At 41.9% G+C, this 25,164-nt stretch overlaps 1 protein-coding gene across 6 annotated transcripts in view; it reads right to left on the bottom strand.

Annotated features, from left to right (window-relative positions):
• The window catches only part of HECW1 (HECT, C2 and WW domain containing E3 ubiquitin protein ligase 1), a 260,401-nt gene that overhangs the window by 108,401 nt on the left and 126,836 nt on the right, over positions 1–25,164 (bottom strand). For all 6 annotated transcript variants that reach the window (XM_026843836.1, XM_026843834.1, XM_026843837.1 and 3 more), the window contains exon 4: positions 20,424–20,518. In XM_026843836.1, coding sequence (XP_026699637.1) covers positions 20,424–20,518 — 95 coding nt within the window. The remainder of the gene's footprint in view (positions 1–20,423; positions 20,519–25,164) is intronic.

The following is a 25,164-nucleotide window of genomic DNA, read 5'->3' as shown; positions in this document are numbered from 1 at the left end:
TCCACTCTGTACAACTTTGCTGATGTCAGTTTAAATCAGCTTGGAGCTATTGTTTTAACAGACCTGTGTGTACATGGCACAGGTGTCAACAAGAGTTTCTCAAAAAAATCATTCTCCCCTAACCTAGTTCTCTGTTGGCTTTTACTGTTGCGCTCTCGATTTCACTGAACTCTTAATATTGGGACAACTCTCTAAGCAAGCGCTTACATCACTCTCTAAGCAAGGTTTACATCTTCCACAGTTTAGCAGTGAAGTGTCTTTCCACAGTAAAAGAATGCAAGACATCATTGCAAGTTCATGTTTCATATTCTACAGCTCTCTTTAGAGAGGGAATTTCTCTGCAGATCTGCAAATGGATAAATACTCCCATTTCCTCCCAAGCGCTGAATTCAAAAAGAAATAGTTTTGGGGAAAAAACAAACAAACAAACAAACAAATCCCGACTAAATAAACAAGATTAAGTGCTTCCTTTCTCTCTGTCACTTGACTTCTTCCACACCTTGGGAACACAGAGCATACTGGGATGTAAGGGGCGAATTGTGAAAGGAGCAACTCAGACCTGAGGTCCATGACTGTCACTGACAGCATTATGGCTATAATCCCAGGCACCACTTTGGAAATCTAGCCCTAATTAGTGGCAGTGCTTCAACTACAACCCTCACTCTGTTACCAGAATTATCCAGCTCTTGAATGCCATATATTCCACTTATCCTGTTAGCTTGTTAAGCCACTGTGCTGGCACTGTAGTATTTTTCTCCCAGGTGCTTCCAAAGGGCAGCCAGTTTCCCCAGCAGCAGCCTAACTCCCTGCCGGGCTCTCCGCAGCCAGCTCACATCCCTGAACCAGGACTGCGACCACACACATGCAGAGTCTTCCCCGAGTGTTAGAGTCAGCACCGTTCTAGCCTTGTAATACACCACCTTCTCCATGCCATTCCCTAATTAAGGGCAGAATTTGCCTTTTGCAGGCATACAGCAATTGCCCTCTGTCTGCAGAAAGCTCCCTTTGCCTCATCTTGCAGCAGTGTTTATTGATTACTTCATTTATTCCCAGAAGAGAGAAGTTTTTCATTCCAAAACCATCTCTCTAGAAACCTTTACAGAAGGTAGCAAGGAAGTGAGTAAACAGTTTTCTTCCCATTGAAAATGTTACAAATTCTTTCAGCACATTCTAGATAACAAACTCTGGCAGCCAATCCAAATTACCAGAAAAAATTGCTGCTTACTATCATCAATAAAGTCCTCTAGAAGGCAATTATCAACAGGCTTATGACAAGAGGCCATTCAATGACAGCATGTACCAAGTGTATGAAGTCTCCATGTTGGCATGAAGATATTTCATATTCCCCAACCCACCCTAGGAGGGTAGAATGCTATTTCAGCATAATCAGAAGCTAGAGTAGGGTCGTTAAGAGTAACTACTTCTAATTAAAACAAAATCGAGGACTGAGGCAACAAATCTGTATCACCCACAGAGCCTAATATCTTTTTCTTCCAAAATTTTATTAGGTTCAGCTTTTTAATGGTTTCAGCAGTTCTGCCTAATAAACTTCAGCTATCCTTTGGCAGCAGAGGAGAAGCTTTGATTAGAGATTCTGATCTTCCTTCACTCTTTGAAACTTCATTTAAATAAACTCTTAGATTTTCAGATACTCAAACACAATCACACATGCATGTGGATAGGCTTTGGGTTGTGCTTTCTGGGTTGATGGCTGGACTACATCTAAGCAGAAGGCATTTTTTCTTTATATGTAGCAAACTTCTAGGAAGAGTCCTTTCTGCAGCATATCTCACCAACTGCTCTCACATTGCTATTTGATGCCAGTGACCGTCTGAGAGCTCACAAGTCTCTCAGCAAGTTTAAACTCGTCCAAAGGATGACAGTAGTTTACAGCCCCAATGGGCAAAGCAAACTCTGGTCGAGTTAGCAGGGAGGAACGCTCCTTGCAGTTGCTAAACAGATTTGTGCTTCCCAGAGTTACCATTATCCAGAAAAAGCCTCTCAGAAAATCTGGGTTTGTGATCAGATTTACATCAGGCAGCTGCCTAATGCAGGACAGGACTGGCCCTGTAAACCTGACAGGTCCATACACAGAGTATTAATGTGCTTAAGCACTGTGACAGCAACAACTGCTGTCAATTTTCAAATATTAACCCCTACACCCACTGAAATAACTGGGAGCACTGCCATTGACAGGCGAGATGGGCCCATTTGGCACTGTTTGGATCCTGTAATTCTGCATAAAATTCGCCCCTGTAGATTTCAAATTCAAGCCTTTCAAGAAAACATTTGTTTGTACGGAGAACTAACAAATCGCTGCTAATGCCTTTTATCTTTATACTACGAAACAATGAGAGTGATCAAAACACAAGGCATATATAGTGGAAATACTCTAAACTCTTGACACATCCACAATGTCTTTGGAAGGCAGGAAACTGTGTTAGACAGCAGTCTGTGCCTCCTGGAAGCCTTCATTAGAGCGTCAGAAACTCCTCAGTCTTCTAATGTAGTTTGGATGGGACAAGTACATAGATGTGCAATGCTCACGCGTGTGAGAGACAGCCATATCCCTCAGCTAAGCTGTATTTGAAGAATGACTCAATGCATCTGTCTTGCTGTCAAAGAGTCCGAACAAGGGAATCGAGTCAATGACCCTTTACACCATAAAAGCAGCAGCAAGGCAGTGAACAATGCCCATTCTTCTAAATGAATGCCCCAAATACCAATTCACTATGAATACCATTATTTCCAGAAGTGAGTTACAGACCCTTACTTTCAACCTTGGAACCTACTTTAGGCAGAAATGAGGCAACTGCAGAGATTTATAGTCTGATTTAAAATGTAGAGAAATATCTCTGCTACTTCAAATGTCCCTCAGTTCTGCTGAATTATTAATACAGCCATTCCAGTCCCTGAGCATTTTTTTAGTTATGATGGCACAGAAAGGGTAAAGCTGAGAAGAAAAAAAAAGGAAAAAAAAAAAAAAAAGATCTCCTTTTACAGTATCTACAGTCACTTAGTTAATGCAGCCTCATTCATAATGTTTCTCCTGTGTATCTTTTGGGAGATCCATTAGACCCAGCAGAAATTGCTTTATCCTATCTCAGTAAACACATGATGGGAGTGGTGGTGGTTGTGTGTTTGTTTGTGTGGCTGTTTTTTTCAAGTTTCTGTTTTATAAAGATGCTTTTGTTTTCCTATTTGGCTACTGCTGGCTACAGCATTCAATGTTTTCTTTTTCTTAGTTTGCTGCTTTCTATAGCAGCAGGCTTTAAAAAGTCAGACACCTTCTCCAGTGTTGTGGGAATACTGATTGTAATCAAACTGCCATAGAATAACCAATATTGGAAGAGATCTCCTGAAGTCATCGGACCCTTCAGTCAAAGCAGGACCAACTTAGAGCTGGCTACTCAGGGCCCTATCTAGTTGAGTTGTGAGTATCTCCAAGGATGGAGATCCCACAAGCTCTCTAGGAAACCTGTGATAAACTTTGACTACTCTCTTGAGAAAAAAATATGTTCCTGAGGTCTAGTCAGAACTACCCTTGTCGCAACATGTGCCTATGGCCTGCTGTCATTTCACCATGCACTGTGATTTCACCATGAGTCTGCCTCCTTTTTCCCTACACCCCTCCCATTTGGTAGGTAAAGGTATCAGTAACATCCTACCTAAGACTTCTCTTAAAACTAAACAAATCCAGCTCTATCTCTGCTACTTTTCATGTGAAATGTCAGTGACCAATCTGAAGGATGAAGAAAACAGGGTCCAGACTCATCTTGAAAATTTCTGCGGTGGGGTGTTACAGCAAACTTGACGTATGGTAACAACTTCTGGGGGGAAGCAGCATTTACAAAGTCCAGTCTCCAGTAATAGCTGAATTCACTACAGCAATCTGGACATCACAGAAAGCCTCGTGGAGGGTTTGGCCTGCTGCATATTGGATGGAAAAGACTTCTGAACATAAAGTCATTAAAAGGAGGGGAAAGGGCCGACAACTAAGTGCAAGAGTGCCGTTGCTGCAGAGAAATCATTAGCTACAGCATGTATAATGATGTAATTCTTGTAGATCTTAATAAATAAATCATATCTTAGCAACAGAGGTGTTTTGTGTTGCATGTGTCAGTTTTGATGGAGATCAGTGCAGCACTCAAACACTTCAGTCAACCCTGGGAAAACGTTCTGTGGAACAGACCAAGGCAACGCAGCGGTTCATACCCACATGGTCCTCATCTCGTACTCACACGGAAGGGAAGTGGCTCCCACCCCCATGCAAACTCCGTGTCCCTTGCTCCCAAGATCCCCCCCCCACCCTTGCCAAACATGCTCACATGAAAGCAGGTGTCTTCTGCACAAAACATCTCCTCCCACCTCATCCCCACCAGGCACATCCTTGCCCTCTGCCAGGCAAACAGCCCCTCCCTTCCCTCCACCCCTGCACAGGCAGCCCCCATGCTCACTTGTCTGCAACTGTACGGGCAAGTGATAGAGAAGGAGAGGAGAGCAGAGCTGGGCTGTAGCTGCTGCCATTGCTGGAGCTGCAAGCCATGGTGAGCAGAGGCCAGTGCTCTGCCACGAGGCTGCCCTTCCAGCAGCAGCTCCCACTTTGTGCTTCTCCTTCCTGAATAGCAGAAACAAAAACTTTCTTGGACAGCATCTAAAACTTTGGGCTACGTGGAAGCAGGTCTGATCCAGGCCACCTCCTTCGATCATGCCCCCTTAACCAGTGAGCAAAGAGGTGAGCAAACCCCATGATGTTCTCCCTCCCATCCTGCAGGCAGGCTGTGCTGCCAAACTACAGCGAGACATCAAGGATGACTGCTGAATCTAGGAGTCATTTTCAACCCCTCTGAAAGTGGTAACAGTTTGGCCACTGACTTTATGGCATTAATATTTTATCTTGTTCCCCTGCAGCAGTGTTATATATTCCTGAACTGCAGGACACTGAAGCAGCCTGTGCTGACCCGCCATCAATGATGCATCACTCAGTCGAAAGTGAGGATGTCATGAGACAGACTTGGCAGTATTCCCCTCTGTTCCTCACCCTCAAAGGCACAACAGTAAAAGAAATGTGAAAACCCTGAGCATCCTCTCAGTGGTAGCAGCTCCAAAGAGCATGAAGATTCACAGGGTGCTGCTGCACAGTGGAGGGAGACAGCTGCAAAACCAGCAGACCAGTAAGCTGAGCCTCTGGCTAGCCATGGCTCGCCCTCACAGTAAAGCAGGAGATCTCACATGCCTGGGAGCACCCGGCAGCTTCATCCACCCGACTCTGAGGCTCACACAGTGACCACTGTTGAACAGCTGTCAGAGAGGCAGCCAAGTGGTCCTAAAGGGTGCTTGGGGGCAGAGCCCAGCATGCTTTTCTGACAGCCTGGACCTCCTAATCAAGAAGCTCTTCAAAACTGTGAAAAGAAGCAGCTAACAAAAAAGGTGAAAGGAATGAACTAGAAAAGGAAAGAAAAAGTGTAAAAAGAAAAGAGGAAAAGAGAAAAGGCAAGGTTCTATAGAAGAAGAGCGGAAAACAAAAGAAAAGGGTAGTAGAGGATGCTATGAGGAAAGTTATTCATTTCTAAAATGCCAGATCTTCCACGTGCTAAAAAACCTCCCTTTCTGCCTTTCAGACCTATCTCAAAAAAACCCAAACCAAACAACAGCAACCACCTCAACAATGACCAGTACAGCTTTATTGGAACTCAACCTGACAACAGCAAGTTTCAACCTGACAACAGCGTTGCCTGCTGGTGACACTAGGCGAGATCCTTTTGGGAACAACAGGAGAAATAAATAGGCTACTATTAAAACCTGGGTTTCCCAACAACTAGTGGCATCTCCAGACTTTTCCAGTATTAGGCTTAACTATTCCCATATAGCTCAATCAGCTTGATAGTAACAGATATTGTTTGTCCTCAAGTACTTCACCTCTGGAATCACAGTCCAGGTACAGTCCTAGTGTGCTAGACAAAAGGTCATAAATGTGTTGGTATCCGAAACAACATAGTCTGTTATTCATTTTGTGAACTGAATTCTAACAACTGCAGAGTTAGTTAGGTAGTAGGAGCGATGCTGGTGATCCTTTGCTAAGAATAACAGTACATGGTCTAATTAACGTGGTTTATACTTCTGTTCACCATAAAGTCCTACTGCATTGCCGTAAGGGCAAAAGGGGCCTCAGTGTAAATAAAAATGAGACCCATTGAGTTAGAAAGGGAACAGTGTAATAACAATACAGTCGCTTTCCATCAGACTTTATAGATGTAAGAATTTAAGCCTGCTTTTAAACCGGATCTATTAAGTGTGGAGGAGCTGCATGCTTTCAGTATGGATGGAAACGTGGCTGTCTGAAAACTCAGCCAGCTAGCTGGGAAAAAAACCCCAGATATTTAATGGAAGTGGAAAATGTTTCTCAAGCAATTCAAGGATTAAAAATGAACAAAGAGTTCAAAATTCTATTAAAGAAATATTCTTATGCACATCTGCTGATATATAACATACTGACCTACATCTGTTTCCCCACTTGAACCTCTTTTACTCCTAATCTTTCATACAAGTAATAATTATAGCAAACATGTTTTAGAAAAGTATGCCATATTATATAACTGTATTCCATCAGCAAAACTACATTAAGGGAATGGGATTATCCTGTCAGGCTCTTAGAATCCAGGAAATGTAAACCTAAAAGATAACCGTGAAGTCAGCCTCTTGATGAATATAAACTGTAATGCTTCTTTTTTTAGCTGTCTCTGATCATGACCTTTTCCCGATACAACATTATAGATATATTTTTGGATCACCTGGGTTTTTGTGAGAAAGTACAGGCAATCCAAGCTATACTCGAGACTCAGATAAAACATAAGCCTAAAAGCTGAATCATCCAGAGAAAAAATGGGAAGTACACAACTGAAAAATAAGAGTAGCAAAATAAAAAGGCAGCTATGTGGAAGGGATGACGTGATCGTGACAGGGTCTGAATGCATGTGCAAATGAACATACACAGACAAGAACATTCCTGCACACTACACTCGAAGGGCAGATACCTGCAGGCATGATGTGCGCTGCGTTGTTGAAAAACCTTTTAGATTTCAGTCACCTCCTGCTCTTCTCTTTCCACCTACTTAGCGTATTTCCACTGAAACAACCTGTGAGTTATGCCACAAGCATTCAAAATGACCTACAAATCCACACACTGTAAATGTGTGCAACTTCACCTCACAGTCATCTCCGCAGTCATGTCTGCCATTTTCTATAGGTTATCTGAGGGTATGAGTTATTTCAGGACAGATTTTAAGTACCAGTCAATTCTATAAAGGGTAATGCATTGTGAAATTACAGTAATAATGTTCTCTCCCCAAATCTTCCTCTCACCCCCCTTTCTTCCCAGGACTAAAGAAAGCAGACAAGGAAACAAAAGGAAGACATTTTAGGAAAAGTAATTTATTTTTCTCTACACTGGCTGCTGAAAAATCCTTGGTTAGTGAAAATCCAATCAAGGCTAAAGTCAATGGTATCCATCAGCTCCAGTAGAGATGAAACTCCATCGCAGGACTGCACACAGACAGGTTCAGTGCAGGCTGCAGATCTGGCTTTGCCATATTTTATGACCTCTTTTCTTTCCTTTGTGTGTCTGGCTGTCTGGCTGCTGCTCTGAAGTAAAGAAATCCTCCCAGTGCTTGAAAACAGCACATTAGGGAATGCCTGTTGCTGAAATTCGCTGCAAGTTGCTGAGAGACTGGTCATGCCCACCTCAGTTTATTAAGTTCATACCTTGGCTTGCATTCAGATACAAGTGATACAGATGTGTGGACACAAGAAGAGGACTTGCACCTATTTTCCTGCTTTCCTCCCACTGGGTCAGCTTTCCAGCTGGCCACTGGGAACGCAGCACCCTTTAGCTTAAGAATATGTGATTCCAATAAAACTTGTGTTTCATTTGTGGGTGGTTCAGAGACATTATAATCTGTGCGTCTACCTAAGAATGTATCAGTGTTCTCAACTATACATCAAAGCTTTGTGAAATTATACTTTCCTTTGGCACAGCAAATTCACCACTGAGATATTCAGTTCATTTTTCATCATGTGTCCTAAACACTTCCCTCACATCTGTAAACCTGCAGGCAATAGTTCCATCTGCAACACAGAGCACAGGACAGCTTGGTCAGTGCATCAAGAGTCCCTAGACAGAGACCTCAGATAAATCTCCATGCTCTTTTCTGCAAAATAACAAAATTTTACTCAACTCCTAGAAGTTATTTGCATTATACTCCAAAGCAGCTGTCCAAAGCAGCATGCCTTAAAGCAAAATAAGTAATTTAAAATGGCCAGGCAAAGAAACACAGCATGAACGACAGGCAAATTGTATCTAGCCTGTATTTGTGCAATAGCTCACCTAGGCTTTGAGAGAAAGACCCACTGAATAGGCAGGAAGATCTCTGTTACTTCAGTGGATCTGCTTTTCAGATTATCATGACCTATACCAATAGACTTAAAAACTGTAGCCACACCTTTTTAAGCATTTCCCCCTGTGGATTAAGCTTCCTCTTCCCTTTTCACCTGGCAGCATGTCTGAGACCCAGCAGCAGCTACCGTTACACAAAATACCATCTTCATGAAATAAGACGAGTCTCTGATATCCTAACATTGCTTCAGAAACCTCTGATCTCTTACAATCATAACAGATAATTTAAAAATAAGTCCATAAGCCGCTGCATTTACCAAGTTTTCCTGATGTTGTATTTTCGTATCACCACAGAGTTATCGCAAGGGTTTTACCAAACAAGTTCTTGACTGCTCTAGCTCCCATCTGCATATTTTGCCTTGTTCATTGTAATCTCTTAAGAGTCATTTGGGATTTTATTCATTGCTTTGAATAAGCAGTGAGTTCATGTTTTTCCCTGTACACCTTTTAAAATTTATTCAACTTCTTTGGAAGGCTTATCCATACAAACAGTTGCCTCAGCTAATATTTGCATTCCTTCCTCAACATGAGTCATTGCTTCTTTATTCTAATCTAAATACCATGGCTTAGTATGCTAATTTTCCTGGATGGACACATCAGTCAGAAACCTGGCCACTGTGCTCTTCAGCATGGCTAATACCTGCTCCTAAATCCTCTGCTTTGTCTCATCAGCTAATAGGAATTAATAGCAGATTAAAGACTACAACAACAACTTCCATTTCAGAATTTCTAACCCTTTCAGAAAACATTAATTCTTAGCATACACCTGAGAGGTGACATTGCCACCGACACTTGAAATGAAACACAGAGATGTCCAACAGCAGTGCTACATAACAAGCCTGGACAAAACACAAAAAAAGGCTAAACTCATTTGAAACTGCAGGTACTAAAGATGGATCATAATTAACCAAATTAGAATCTGAACAGTTAGAAATCATGCATTAACTCAGCGCGTCTTAAAATATGTCAGTTTGATTTTAATGACCAGGCTTCTTGTCTTGATGAAAGTGCAAAGTCCTCCCAGAAACTCCGGACTGGAAATCACTTGCTAGATCATGGAGTCCACAAGATGCAGCAATTGGTACATCTCCTCCCAGCTGATCCAGACTTCTTAGCTAATTAACACCATTTCTGCTTCAAAAGTCTTCTACCTCAGCTGCAATTCTACACAAGATCACATGGTTGGGTTGTCACCCACACTCAAAATCTCCGCTCTCTTTTTACATTGTTATATAAACACACAAAAAACTTTCTCAATTCTTGAGTACTGGAGGATATCAGATGTCTGGAAAATGACTGCTCATGACTTCAAGAAGAATCTCATTTTGTATTGAAATGTGTACGAGAGAAGATGCAGATCAGAATCATGCATCACCTGATACACATGCTTTTAAAGCACCTTAGAAGAAATTCAGTAAAAGGAAACACGGTGAGGCTCTAAGCAATGCTAACTGGTGCACAGATCAAGAGCTTCTTAATTCCACTAATCCTGGAACATGGGAGAAGACAAAATTGAACAATAGTAAATTCAAAACTGAGGAAAGCAAGGATATTTTCCTGAAAGGCCTAATTAAAGGGGAAAATTTGTTACTGTGTGGATGCAGAAAGCATACAATTGATAAGCCCAGAATTATTTCCCTGCTGCAATGACTTGCAGTCAACAACTACCCCACCTGCAACAGGGAGACAAGTTTTTCCAACAGCTACCCGCTATGCCTACGCACTGCACATCAACAAAGAGCAGCTGGTGAAAATGTTATGGCCAGTAAAGTCATGATGTGAATAAGCAGTCCTGGAAACAAAATGCAGCACAAAACCCCAAACCCTGGCCCTTTCCTCTTTATGCCTCATCAGGCAGCACTGCAGATATACCCAATTTGACCTAGAGGATTTCATGCCCATGCACTGCAGGATTCTTTCAGCTTCCACAGTCCTGGGTGTTGGACTAGGTGGATGCTGGAGAGGATCCACCCTGGCAGCATTCCTGTTTCTTTTTTTCCTGATCAAAAAGTGTGTTTTTTAAAATCAAGATTGTGCCAAGTATATAAAACGATGCTTTTACTAAATAACAGTTAAACACACACAAAAAAATGGCTAGAACACAATGTTCTCTTTTTTAATCCATTAGCAGGCCACTAGAGCACCCAGTGAGACCTAGGTCAATACGCACAAAATTGGCAGTAACAAATCAAAGTGATAAATACAGAGGGAAAGGACAGAAATAATCTATTTTGTAAAGCAACTTCTGAGCTGATACATGCTGGAAAGGTGTATCAAGTAGCCTAAACTACCTCTAGTAATTTATCTGGTGTTCACCCACAATCAGATTCATGCCCTATTGCACCAGGCAGCTCCTAGAAGAGATAAACAAGGAGGTGCTTCATTCAGAAGTCCTTCACCTCGAAAGTGTGCTCCAAAGGTCTAAATACTTCCTTCCTTCCTCCTTCAACAAGACTAAAACACCTGCCCTCAGACCCACTCTATAATTTCAGGAACCGCACTGTTTTTCATGAATCTGACCAGATGCAGGAGGGAGTACATAAGAACGTAAAAGTCATAAATGATTATACTTAGTGCAGTGTGCTGAACAGTCACTGAACTTTCTGTAATTTACTAAACTACAGAAGAGAGTAATATGATGTACAGACTATTAATATGGCTATTATGTGACCATAACAAGAGACATTCAGAAAGCAAGTGGCTAGGAAATACCAGACACGTATTGAACCCATTAACAAATAAATGGCTTGTGTAATGATCTTCTTGGTGTTGCTGAAATAAAATCACTCCAGCTGCCATCTGTCATGCTTTTTATTTCTTCAACTCTGTGCTGCACTGCAAATCTGCTAATTAAACCACTCTAAATCTACATTTAGAAGTTCATACAGGATCAGATGCCCAGTAAGGTTAAATTTGACCCAAGTGTTTTCTTTGAAACAGCACGTGTAAAGAAACTAGGGCAACAGGGAGAAGCCTGAATTGGTGTAACCAATCTGCAAACTGAAGAATAGGCTGTGGCCAGTGATACCCAGGGATGGCTCATTGGCTCCACAATTAGCGTTGCTTAATTAAGAGTCCATGAGAGGGCATGAAGTTGGCAACATTTTAATGGGACATGTGCAAATGGTGGCCTTAACCCTGCTCTTTGTCCTGTCCCTGCTCTGCTTTCTGACTGCAACCCTGCACATTCAGGCTAGCACTGTAGGAAAAAAGTCTGATGGATAAAGACTTAAAACAATTATTTGGTTAATAAATTAATAGAGGGCAACTTTTCCTTATGTCATTTCTTCCCCGTTTAAATCCATTGCAGCTATGCCTACAGCTGTGCTTTGTGTGTGAAGCTACCAGGTGCTTAAGCATGCCTGCACTGGTAAAAGAGGACTAAAGAAGACAACGACAGGAGTCCTACAACTTCCACTTCAGACCACTCACGTTCCGCTTGTGCGGTGCACTGGACAGGACAGGCAGCCCAGCCGCCCTGCCTATACGATAGGTACACAGCCTTCCTCTGCCTCAGGTGCGGGTACTCTGCCAGGGATACATTAATATATAGGACTAGTTCTTTCATGGTGTATTACCTGGATTCACCACAGGATGCAAAAGGGCACTGGCTTCCAATGCCTCAGCCATATGTGCGGAGTTGCTGCTTAACACAACACTGGTGTTGATCATTCCAAAGCAGCATGGCAAGCGTGCTGAATTTCCTCCCTGATGACAAGTACTGTGTTTGAGAAAAGCACTGTGCTGCCCTGCTGACCCGCAGCACGCTCACACCACATGGGGGGCTCTCTTCTCTCCCAGATGTGTAAAAGGGCATCTAACAGAAATACGTGAAATGTGAAATATGCAGGTGATTTAGTGCAGAAAAAGCACTGAAAAGTATTTTGTGCCAATTTCTTGCATTAAAAGTCTTTTCCGATCCCTCATGATTTTTGGCACCAAGCTTAATCTTAGGTGCTTGTATTTAAATTTTCATTACAAAGATCAGATACCTAACACCTCCGTCTTTCTTACAGAAAGATCAGAAAATTACGAAGACTGCAATGTTAAGTAACATTTAAATATTCAAACAGCTGTGTGCTGAAAAGCAGAGATATTCCTCCTGGCTTGGGACAATAAAAAAGAACATACCTGCAATGTTGAGAGTTACAAGCTGCTGCTCAGAAAATCAATGCTGAGGTTCACAAAGAAAACTGTTTGCACCTCCCCTGCTCAGTTTGTCCTTGTTAGATAATAAATTCTGAGCACTTACCTCTCATAAGTGATGTAAATCTATGAACAGGTGGTGATAGGAGTTTGAGACACACCAAGCTGAAAAAGTCGATGTAGGTAATAAAAGTAGTTTTAGCTATTGACATATCTGAAATCTGTAATAGTGAAAGTGCTGATTGAAGTGACTCTACTTGCTAGTTCTATACTGTTTTGAAAGATTATGCCAATTTGGAAGAAAATCTTTAAACATTTCCAGTAAAGGCAGTGGGGTTTAAGCACATGTTCTGCACTGTTACTAAATCAGGACTGTAAAAGCCAGTATTATTGAACTGCACTCAGAAGAGCCCTTCAGTGCAAATAAGTTTTCTTAATATTTAAAGAAAATCTCTTGCCAACCATCCCAATTTAAACTGTGAGTAGAGGAAAGAAAAGGAAGGAAAAGGTTATTATTTATAACACAGTGACTATAGTTACGCTGCAGTCAGAGACCAATTACACCCTGGTTACGCTTTCCGACTCCACTAATTCATATAAATGGAGTGCTCGCTACATGACAGGGTAATTGCAGTGTAAATACAATAGTCTTTATGTATCTGGATACTGAAAAAGTGCTCGTGTTACTGAGGTGGCAATAAGAAATAATTTGGACATGTCATTAACCTTCAAATTCTTTGAATCAGTGCTAATTAGGGTATAGAAAAGCATAACCAAAAATGTAATTACCCTGAACTAAGGGCTCAACTGTGCAACTATTAGGAGGCTGCTCATGTGAGTAAGTATGCTTGAACATAACTGAGTATCGCCAAATCAGGCTCTAAAGCACTACCATGGTTTTATAATGAAGCAAAACAGAAGTGAAAAAATGAATTAATGACATTTTGTCAGCTGTAACAAATGTGCCGAGAGTTGTTCTCACAGTAAAAAAATCATTCTCTTGTATTTTGTAGTTATGGGGGCTCAAATTCTGCCAGGAAACCCTTCCCTCTGAATGTATGTTAGCTGTAGCTCATATAGTGGCTAGGGTATCCGTCGAGCACATACTGCCCTGCAGCCCAATCTTACAATAAGGCTTTAGGTAATACTACAATAGATGATGTTGAAAACAAGAGAGTATTAATGAAAACCTTTCTGTATTACTACTCCTAATCCTTTCCTTGCTCTTTTTTAACTTCACCTCTCTAGAGCGTTTCAAAACAAGCATACAATGAGCGCACACAGGACTCTGTAACATGGAAGTGCTAACGTTTCCTATGCACGTTGTAAAATCTTTGCCAATTCCCTACTAAGAGGTACTACTACACTTCCTTCTACCTCTGATGAGCTTACTGAGCCATTACGCCTTCTTAACTCCAGACACCATCATGTTCTTTTTTACACAAATGACCAAATTGCTCCTTGCCTACAGAAAACCAATGATGTAGAGAACTTTCTGTTAAAATACTGAAGCAACTCCCAATTGATGTAATAGTTTCTTTAAATCCAAAGACTTATGTTCTCCTGTTATACCACTTCATGATGTTAGCCTACACCAGTGGCAACATGAGCACATAAGGCAAGTGGGATGTGGACAGCATTGCTGCTGTTGTGAAAGAAAGACTGCATCAGGAGAAAACCAAAAATGGGCAGATATTTCTAACAGATCAGAAGACTACACAGACCACCTTCCTCCCACAGTAGTTTATGGATAAGCTACTTCTTTCAGAATTCACTCAAATGGTTAATCACTGGAACCCACTCTCTTTCAGCAGTTGTTTCTTAGCATACATATTTCTGTTAGATGCCCTTTCGTATTGGAAAAGGACTGTACCCTGGCATGAGAGCACTTTGTATTTGACTGCTGGAGTCTATGCTTCCTTCCAGCTGAGTGAGTACTTCCAGTCGTCTCCCCTGCTCATTCTGCCTCAACCTTTTCATTCCTGAATGACTCCATCTCCTTTGCAGGTAATCAAAATAGGAGGAGACACAGACAGGGAGGGTTGAATACAGGTGGTACTACGATGCTACTTCTTACCTTGCATGCAAAGGCAGCTGCAAGTTGGGGGAGCACTGGCTACTTCCCGTCTCAAGATAAGGAAAGGGGATTTTATTCTTCACTCCTGACAAATACCCAGTCACCTAAACACACCCATAGCTTCCATGCTAGTGCTGCTTTCCTCCCTGGAAATGCTGAGCCTTTCAAGGTACACCACTTACACTTGTTAAAGATGTACCTGGCTTGTATTCTGTGCCATGATTAACTGCAGCAGCCTGATGTTGTCTTTTCCATAAACTTTTTTTTTTTAACCTCAAATGCTGAACACTGCAGAAGCCACTAGAAGTTTCTGCTCTCTCTTTATCCTCTGTCTCTTGAAGTATAATTATCTTATGCTCTCAAAATCAGATTGCTTATTACATAGCAATGCCCCAGAAACACAGACAGTTTTAAAACTCACCTATCACAGAATAAGACACGAAGCGAAAAAGCTGAGATTTTTAAATTCAGCCTTTGGAAAAAATGAGAGATACAGCTACTTGTATGTGCACACTCATAAAATCCCGGCTTGCAGCACATCCATGGAAATGAGGCAGAACGCTTCATTATGAAACGCTCCTCGGCAGCCCACGCTCTGACGTGACAGCACAGAATGCAAATATTTACAGCAGGAAGTCCTCAGGAATGATCAGTCACCACCAAATGGCAGCAGCTTATCAAGCAGTAACTCCTGCTGCGGGAAACCCAGCTGAGGCAGCATTTCCACAGAAACACAACACAGAGAAGGTCTCTTTCAATAATTAGCTCCAATTTACATAGCTTTCCCCACGATGCTAAGTGTATTTGACGAGTGCCATCATGATCTATGAGACAGGAACTGTGGCACGAAAGCTCTGGAGGTTCGATCAACCGTGGTTCTTTGCATCTAATACACAGTGAGTGAATGCCCCCAATTTACTGAAGACATTTGTCCTGAGGCTAAACCATTGATTCTCCACTTACTGTCTTTTAATTGTGATGTATCCAATTTATCTTTTTAGGCTATAAACTCTTATGGGAAAAGGTTCTTCTTCATTCTGTATGCTGTTCTCATGCCAGCTTTATTTCACTGAAAAAGAGCCACGTTCAGGTTAAATCATTTTCGCACTAGCAAGATAACACTTTTCTATTGCTAGAATTAATTGCTGTAACTTGTACTGTTTGTCTACAACAATGTCTGATGTAAAGATGAATTAGTGGTGACAACACTATGAATAAATGAAGAGTAACAAATAGAGGAATGTTCCAGATGTTGTAAAACCATTCTTTTCTACTGAGAACGCTGTTTTCTCATCCATAATATGGTAATGCTTATGCTTTAGTAATATAAAGTACTGTGCATAAGCAACACTGCTTTTAGGATGTCACTAGTCCAGAAAAAAAGCAGCCAGCCAGGAGTTCCTTTTTTCCAGAATTGCAGGTGCTCTGTTTTACTGCCACTACCCCCAGGCCTATCTGCTGCCCCAAATTCACATTTACGCTCCTGCCACGTACAAATTGGGCAAAGCCCTTCATTCCCAGATAGTCAAGCTTGACGATTCACAGGCGATAAAATATGACGGGATTTTTCACCGACAAACGAACTGCAGGGCATCCTAATCAGCAGGCAAGGCAGCTCTAATATCTGCGTTACAGTGTAAGGAGATGAACTCAAATGGAGCAGAACGTTCATAATACAAGAAACGTGAGATGCTACTCAGTCTAAAGCACCAAAGACATCCGATGAACACAGCAACATTTGTCCCCTTTGGAGGCAGGAATCCTTTTAACTGCCAGTTAAAGATGGTCTCATCATTGCCTGAACAAGAATGGCAAGGCTTATGGCCCCCAGCATGACTACCTGCAGCTTCTTTTCCCTTTCAATTGCAGCGACTGCAGTCAGACAAACAATGAAGTTGTGTGTGTGGGGGGGTTGTTGTTTTTTTAAATTGTAGTGTTAGGATACTGCTGGTTATCCGTGTTTACAGGTCTTATTGTCAGACAGGAGGGGACACACACAGAGCAGCCCATGTGCCAGCTGCTGCCCCCGCCGCGGGAGGTACCACACGCCCAGAGGCTGGGACAGGGCCCCCTTGGGTGGCTCTGGCATCAGCTGCAGATGAGTCTGTGCTAGCAGTGAAAACACTGTCCCCAGAAGGTCACCTGTCCCCAAATGCTGCCTCTCAAAGGGCACCTGCTCTAGGTCTTTTTCCCAAACAGAAAGGTTTGCTTGTGTCAAATACACAAAGCCTCGTTACCTCTGTCCCCCTACTGACAGCTGAAGCTTCAGGGTGAATTTGTGATGCTGTCACTAGAATGGCAAAGCTGCTTTTGGCTCAAGTCAACCAGTTTTCAAAAAACTTCAGCCCCTATACCCACAGCAGGATCCCTGTTGAGATTCTCTCTCTGCAAAGCTATTATTTCTAACACACTAAGGTCCCACAGCCCCTGCTAAAACTCCTACTGACTACAAAAGATGGAAAATTCCCAAGCACAGACCACAGCATTCCCTCTTCCAGCAGAGAGGATTGCAAGAACCTGCCCTAGGAGCTGAAGGTTCCCTCTGCACCCAGACCACAGCAGTCGGAGGACACAGCTTTTGCTGGTCCTGTGAGAAATGCCATGCCTGGGACCCTGAGGCAGTGCTCGGAAGCACTGGAGCAATGAAAACAGCTGAGGAATTTGATGCAACCAATTTGATCATGAAAGGCCGTGTGTCAAGTCTCACTAGGGTAAGAAGTCTCAGGGACCTTGGATGAGCTATCAGCTTGGCACTACACTGTCACGGCCCTTCACTGATCAGACAGAGGAACAGGGGAAAACGAACACGTTACTGCTTCCCTGCTCAGTTATGCTCAGATTATGATTCAAGACACATGAAAAAAAAAAAAAAAAAAAGGAGATGGGGCTGTCCACCCAGTACACTTCACTGCAGAACCACTGCAAAGGGATGGGGAGGGACCTGGCAACACAGATAAGGAAAGCTGTGCATTTACTCTCTGACTGATGATGGATGAGTGTAGCGAAGTACAAACCAGAATACCTGACGCTTCTTTTAGACAAGAATTTTGTGATCGTTGTTCCAATCCGTTATTTAGAAAAAATATATTTTAAGATAGATACAGGAGTTTATTTTGGGTTTTCTTGAATGCTTTCTCCTTGTCAAAAGGTGAGTGCCTATGCACGTTTGCAGTTCTAAGGATAACGTCTGCATTTTGCATGGTGTTACCAGTGCTCCAGGAGCAGCCAGTGCAGAAGCACACAAGAACTAAGAAAAGGCTAGGGCTGGGCAAATCCCTTGTTATCCCCTTCCCCATCTGTGCAGTGAGAGTAACACCACTTGACAATGGTGCAGGATGCTGCGAAACATTCAAATACTTCAGTAATAAAGGTTGGTCATGTACTGCAGCAAGCCAGATAAAGCCATCTGAGGGTTCCAGCTGGGAACGGAGCTTGGAGGATCGTACTTAGCTGAAAGCCTTCACACAGGCAAGAATCAGCCCAATATTCTCTAAACGAGTTTTCAAGTCTATAGCACTTTTTCTTATCTTGCACTCACACAGCAGGGTCCATCCAGGTTCATATTGCATAACCTTTGTTGCTATTCCTTTGCTTTTGTTGTCTTCACTTCTTGGTATTTGCCTGACAATGCACCGAATATTTATGTCACACAGCAAAACAATGAAGAGAAAACAACAGAGAAACTGATACTGCACCTACAACACTGCTGGCCTCTCTGGTCTGCAAAGGAAACTGTCAAAAACCACACTGACTATTCTGCAACTCAGAAAGGCAGGAAAAATTAGTCAATGATGTGAAGAGACTGCTGTTTCCAAGGACACTGGTTTGGTTCTCAAACAGAAAACTGTTATCTGATACCACTTTTAATCATTTTATTTTTAGTCATGTACAGTATACTCAGCTAAAGGTCGTAACTAGTGGTTCTCATCTGATCTCTATGAAGACCATGAGTATGAGAACTGCATGAAGACGACTTTCTTTTAAATGCAACTCCTGCTCAACTGAAAGTGAATGGTTGCTTTATTTCCCCATATATATATATATATATATATATATATATATATACACACACACACACATATAAAGGACTCAACTGAACAACTTGGAGAGATTAAATATTTGCATATTACAAAGGCACAGGTCCTCAGACCTTTTTCTATTAACTTAAAACATTTAAAACATATTGCTGATACTTCATAATGAGAGTAAGCCTTCCATACTACACCTGAAAAGTTTGCTTAATTGGTTCAAACTCAGATCTAAAACATGGGTGTGAATTGTGGAAAAAAAAAAAAAAAAAAAAAAATTCTAATCTCTCAGCCTACTGGTATTTATTCCCTTGGTTGGCTGGCTTACCTTTCAGAGAAGCCTGGGACTAAATCAATGACATAGATTGTCTCCCAGATTGATAACTGGGAAATGAACACCAAGTCCTGAGCCAACAAGACACCACTCACTACAGGCTAAAAAGAACTTTTCAGCATCCCACTTTATGAAGTTCTCATCCAAGGCCACATCATAATCCTCATCTGAATCTGAAGACATCTGAAGGAAACTCTCCAGGCTCTGAAACTGATGAATGGCTTCACTGTGAGCATGTCAGAAAGGCCATGGAGACATGAACGCTTTTTATTCCTAAAAGACATGCCATCAGCCCCTACTCGGCATCCAGTTTGCAGCTACTGTGTGCATCAAAAGAGGGCAAAGAGAAACACATAGTCTTTACATAGGTCAAGGATGAAAAAGTTAATCCCTCCTGGACCTGGTGCATGGGAGACTTTTCAGCCCTTCTAGAAATAGTAACTTAAAACTGAAAAAAAAAAAACCCCAAACTTTAAAAATTTAAGCTTCATTGATGTCCACCGAAACCTGTATACATCCACAGGTAAGACAGTTCTTTCCTGAATTCATCTTCCAGACAAAACAGCACCTGAGCTAGTCCTTTTCTGATGCTGGTTGGACTGAAACTCCCCAGCTCATGCAGATCTCTGCCAAGACAAGCCTGGCAGGCAGTGAAACACTGTCAGTAAGGCCAGACAAGGTTTGGAGGTCAGCAAGTCTCTCTGCAGGCTTCTAAAAAAATGTCTCACTCTCAAGGTGATAAAATTTTCCAAAGCCAGGCAAGATACACAGGTTTTTAGAGCCATTTGAGCCACAAAGCTTTGCTAAGCTCTAGCAAATCAAAATTGCTCTCAATGAAGCCTCAATCTGTCAAAAATGATGTTCAATCCTTTGATGGATAAGTTCCTGAATGCCCACTTTTTACCACTGATGGGAGTGTGTCACTGTGTAGCTGTTGCTGGAATTGGGAAGCACTGCTGTGAAAATGTTCACGCCTTGGTTTTGAAAAAAGCACCTTAAAATAGGAAAGTCTTATTCTTTATCTGGACACTTACTGTATTTACCACCCAAGATTCCCAAATCCTCTAGAGGTATCACCCAAGCCTTCCAACATCCAGCAGAGAGAAGATAACTTTACAGAACAGGACACAGCTAGGACATGGGGCTTGCCCCATATCAGAGAGGTTATCTCTGACAGATTGAGACCCGAATCTGCATTTTCTTGGTGTACAAACTCACATCTTAATAGAAAGACTACCATTTCTCTGTATCACAGTGCACCGAAGAGCAAATATTATGTTCGGTTTTCATACAAAAGTACACAAAGTGGGCAAGGAAAGTAAGGCACAACACAGTGACAACAGCGAACATACATGGAAAAAAAAAATAAAGGTTGCCATAACTTACGGGAGCTGCATTGTTTTTCACTGTGACACTCGGAGTTGTGGCTCGTAGCGCCCCACTCACGCCATGGTAGTATTTGAAGCAGATCTTTGTTTCCGCTAAAAAAAGAGAATTATTTTAGATTAGAACTGCCAGGGAGAAGCCACACGATCAGTTGCAGCTCACAGGCAAGAGGCTGGCAAGCAGTTAAATTGTGAGTGGTTCATTCCAGGTTGGCTGACACGACAGGACATCTCCTGCTTCAATCTTCCACTTTGACAGAGTGAAATATAGAGTTTGGTTCCTGTGACTTAAATCAGTCAAACCCCCAACCTTTCTGAACAGCACTTACGACACAGACCTTAGAGTACCCAATCAGCATCCTTTAGCTACATTAGGAAGAAGAAGAGTGAGGACAGAGAAACCCTCCCTGTCAGACATACCAAACGCTCACATGCAGACAAAATGAAAACTTCCTCAGGACAGCAAGATTGCACAGCTGCTCACTGACAGGTTTCACTGAGTCACTTTGTTCTGACCTTGGTCAGGGCAAAGATGTAGATCTACACAGATTAACTGCTCTGACAATTACTACATTAAAACATTTTCAGAAAACAGCACAGTAACACAAGGCCTCATCTTCGTGTATTTCCACTGGCTTCTAAAGATTTAGATTAGATGATGAACATAAGCAAGACCATGATATTGGACTCACAGCACTTCTTTTTGCCACATGCATTGATATTCAGATAAATACATTAAGTAAGGGAAACCCATTTTGATAACTGTATCCAGGCACAGAAGAAACGAAATCAGCTTCTCCTTCAGTCATCCCCTTAGGACCCACCTACTTGTCTGATGCAAGAAGGAAAGATACTTTCAGCCAGCTTCTCTCTCGGTCTGTAACTGCAAATAGATACGAATTGCTAGTATGTGCCAAAATTCCAATCACTCGCTTGCCTGGATCTGGTGACTTGCTAAAGCACATCCTACAGGCATGAGGTTTTTTCCACAGTAAACCAGGATGTGAACTGGGTTGATATGTGCCTACGTACAGCCAGGACACAGCAGGTATGCACTGTATGGATGCGGGATCTGAAAAGTGCCTGTTTAAGTAAAAGCAGCATTCACATCTTGCAGTTTTAACTGGATAATGCCATGGAAATTTTCAGCTGCTCCATAATATACCTGAAGGTGCTTCTCATGGTCAAGTTTTTCCCTAACACTTTGTTTTGCAGTGCTGCTGAGGCCCAGGGAAAATATCAACCTTTGCCCGCAGAGCCACAGTTCTGCTCTCTGTAACTCCAGTGCCTATGTAAGAAAATAGTAAAGGAATGCCAGTGTTTTAATGCACAATTTGTATTGCTGTTTTAACACCGGTAATAAAATAAGCTAAATCAGTGCAGCTGTGACAAAAGATTATGAAACATTAAGAGTTGGGACCCTGGCCACAGATTATGGTGCTGTGATCTGCCATTTGGTAGATCCAAAAAACAACCATGAGGTGCCCCAGGTGGGAGCAGAATGTGAGAACAGGAAAAGCTGTGAAGACTCTCAAAAACGCAGGCCTGAATTGCTTACCCTGATGCCTACAGATACGCAAGAGGAAAAACAAATTTTGATTTGTTTTTTGAAAGACAAATAGCTTTAGGATTGTAAAGGCCTTCCCAACTTTCAAATGTGACTTCGCAAATGAAAACCAAAGAGATTATGCTCCCAAGCGGCTCAAGCACTTCTCACTTCCAGGTGGCTTCTCAGCACTCCTCCCTCAGGAGGCACAAGGGACACACAGTTCATTGACAAGAAGCACAGTGCCAGCACAGTTAATCTGCCACCGTGCTGTCCAACCCCACAGCTTGCTCTTCATCAGGCAACCAGGTGGACATTTCTGCTCACACGGTGAAAACGCACGCTGCTCCCACATACATGTGTCCCTTTTATTTCACAGCACTCCACGAGGAGTAGAACAGGATTCAGAGTCCTTCAGTGCCTCCACGAGGGACTCTGATGCCCATTCTGGGGTTTAATTTACAACTATACCCCTAAACGAACTTCTGCAAATTTAAGAGAATTACTTGAGGTGTCAGTGCAGCTGAGCAAGCGACCCTGTTGTTGCACCTGGGAGCGGCAGTTGTTTTCTTCTGGCAGCAAAAAAACCTGGATGAGCTTGTGGGACTGAAAAACTGCAAGTCCAGATTGAATTTTCACATTGTAATTTTCTCCCCAGGACTTTTAACAGCTCAGCAGCTAACTCATTTACTCACTGAGAAGACAGCAAAAGCTAAGGATATCACAATAGCTAAAACATGCAGTTCTCACCAATTATTCAAATCTTAATTCTCCTCTCCCCTGGAGATTTTTAGCTACAGTTTGCATGGAACATTGAGAGCTAGAATAAAGAAAAGGTTTGTTTTTTTTTTGTTTTTTGTTGTTTGGGTTTTTTTATTATTATTTTTATCAACTCATGTAGCTAATAAAATATAACTTCAGGTACTAGCCTGTATGACAACATTCAGACCTCACAGTGGGAAATCTCACCATAGGTTGACAAGTACGTGGTAACTGATTTCCTACATTGGGAAACTATGGTTTAAAAGAATCTATTTAATTAAACTAAAAGTATTAGAGAGAACAGAAGGAGGAACAAAATACAACCTTATGTAGGTAGTCTGGATATTCGTATTGCTTTCAAGGTCAAATGATTACTAAGATGACTGAATATGTATTTGGAAAGAACCATGTAGATATTAAAGATTCCTCTCAGTTTCACACAACTACTATTTCTAATTAAATTTTCAATCAAACTGCCCACATACAGATGCAAACTGGCAAGAAGGCAACCCCAATTCAAACCAGTGGCAGAAGGTGGAGTCATTCATCAGGCAGTGTTTGAGGCGGAGACTGATGAATGTCAAAGGTTTCATTCATAAAGCAGATCTGACAGCAAAAAGTCTTAGGGGGGCCTTCACTGCTTGAGAAATTGCTCTAGAAGCACCAGGGGAACAACGTATTCTTTTTTCCTAACTCCCCCCTCCCGCTTTTTCCCAGATCTTTTTCAGATTGAAAATATTAAGAAAATGCCTTTAACAAGTATAAAACTTGCAAAATAAGTATCTTCATGTGCAAAAATGCCACTTAGACCCTAGTTGGGCTTTCTTTGGCTGAGAGCCATTCTTTCCAATAACACTGTTGGTGCCATGTCTTTCACTTCAGAGTCCTAAAATCTTAACCCATCTGAAGATTGGTCTTTTATTCCTGAGTCACCTTTGAGACATTTCCAAAACAGATGCAGACATTCACTGGCTTGGTACCATTGCCTCTGCAGATGAACAGAAAGCACTATAAGTACAGGGAAGGCAGGGATATAAATTAACCTGAATGTTATCCAACTGGCATTTGTACATAATATGTAGTTATAAGGGCTGTTTGCATTGTATTCTTGTAGATTAGCTTGTTGTGGAATAAAGGAGACAGTTTAATTCTGTCCTGCTGACCTAGCTACGTAGCACAGCACACAGGTCAGGAGCAGCTGTTGTCCAGTTAATCCCCAATTATAAATAAATGTCATTGTTATATTTTCATCTCAGTAATTAGGAGTAGCAGCTCACTGGATCAGGTAATGAAGCTACGATGCTAAAGTCAGGAAGTAAAGAGTTTAAATTCTCCTTTCAGTTGGTATAAATGGCAGTTAGACTGGTAAAGATTCCAAGACATGAGATGTCTAAAGGTGGTCAGAAATATTAACGTCCACAGCAATTACCAAAGTACTCAACAATTTTCATGGATCAAGAACAAAATAGCCTTGTATTCCCTTTACACCAGGCTTGGTATGTCCATATTGCCATAGCTGTGTTACAGCCTTCCACTGCATTGATATAAATAAGACGGTCCCCAGTTGTATGCTCAGATCCACTGCTGTAACCATCACGGGTGCAGAAAGTACAGCTGCCCCAAGGCAAGGCCCCCAGAGTAGGACAATCGGAGCCAGGCAACAGGAGAAGCAATTCTGGTTTGTTCCTTGCACCACGGCCTGCAAGCATCAATGTGTGCCACGTGGGAGGGATGTTTGTGGGAGAGGGACAGGATGTAGCCCATCCCCAGACACCACAAAGACCACTCCTCATTCAAAGGAAAATCATGAGAAGTTTGAGTTTTGCCAAAGAACAACTCTGCCATGGAGCTTTATCCCTCTCAAGAGAAAAAGCCAGTCCACAGAAAATGATTTCTCTACCAAAGGCCCGAGTTAGCTCAGTTACCGAATCAGTTTTGTAAATTAACTCAAAAATTAATTTATCAGCTGAACATTATTCTTTTCAGCAATATTCTATACTGTCTCCACAATTCCTCAGCCCTTGAAAACACCCTACACCTCCTTACTAACCTGAAATGAGAGGAAATACTATAAAATCTAGTAGGGTCTGCTGATGAATTGCTGGAGGTATTGACAGTTGAAAGCTTCCAAGAGGTGTCCTAGTCTCCATCATCCACCTATTCCTTTTTCCTGTCAATATTACTGCTCTTGTTTGTTTATTGGATGCCCTTTCCCTTTAAAATACTTCCACTCCTACTGATCATTCCTTCAGAGTTGTCAAAATTGCCCTAAATCTCTCCTCAAAAGTTCGCTTGCTCTTATAATCCTCTGCTCCTCACTTACTAAGGCTAAGTCTAGTCTCAGAGGCTTAGTTTTCAGTAAAAGGTGGATTTATTATCTTAAATATAAAAAGAAGCCCTGTCGGGATTAGGCAGTCCCTGTTAAACTGAGACA

Source organism: Athene cunicularia (assembly GCF_003259725.1).
Source record: "Athene cunicularia isolate RWA chromosome 2 unlocalized genomic scaffold, athCun1 chr2_part2, whole genome shotgun sequence".
NCBI lineage: Eukaryota > Metazoa > Chordata > Aves > Strigiformes > Strigidae > Athene > Athene cunicularia.
Note: the sequence above shows the minus strand (reverse complement) of the source record. Positions and strands in the feature narration are given on the sequence as shown.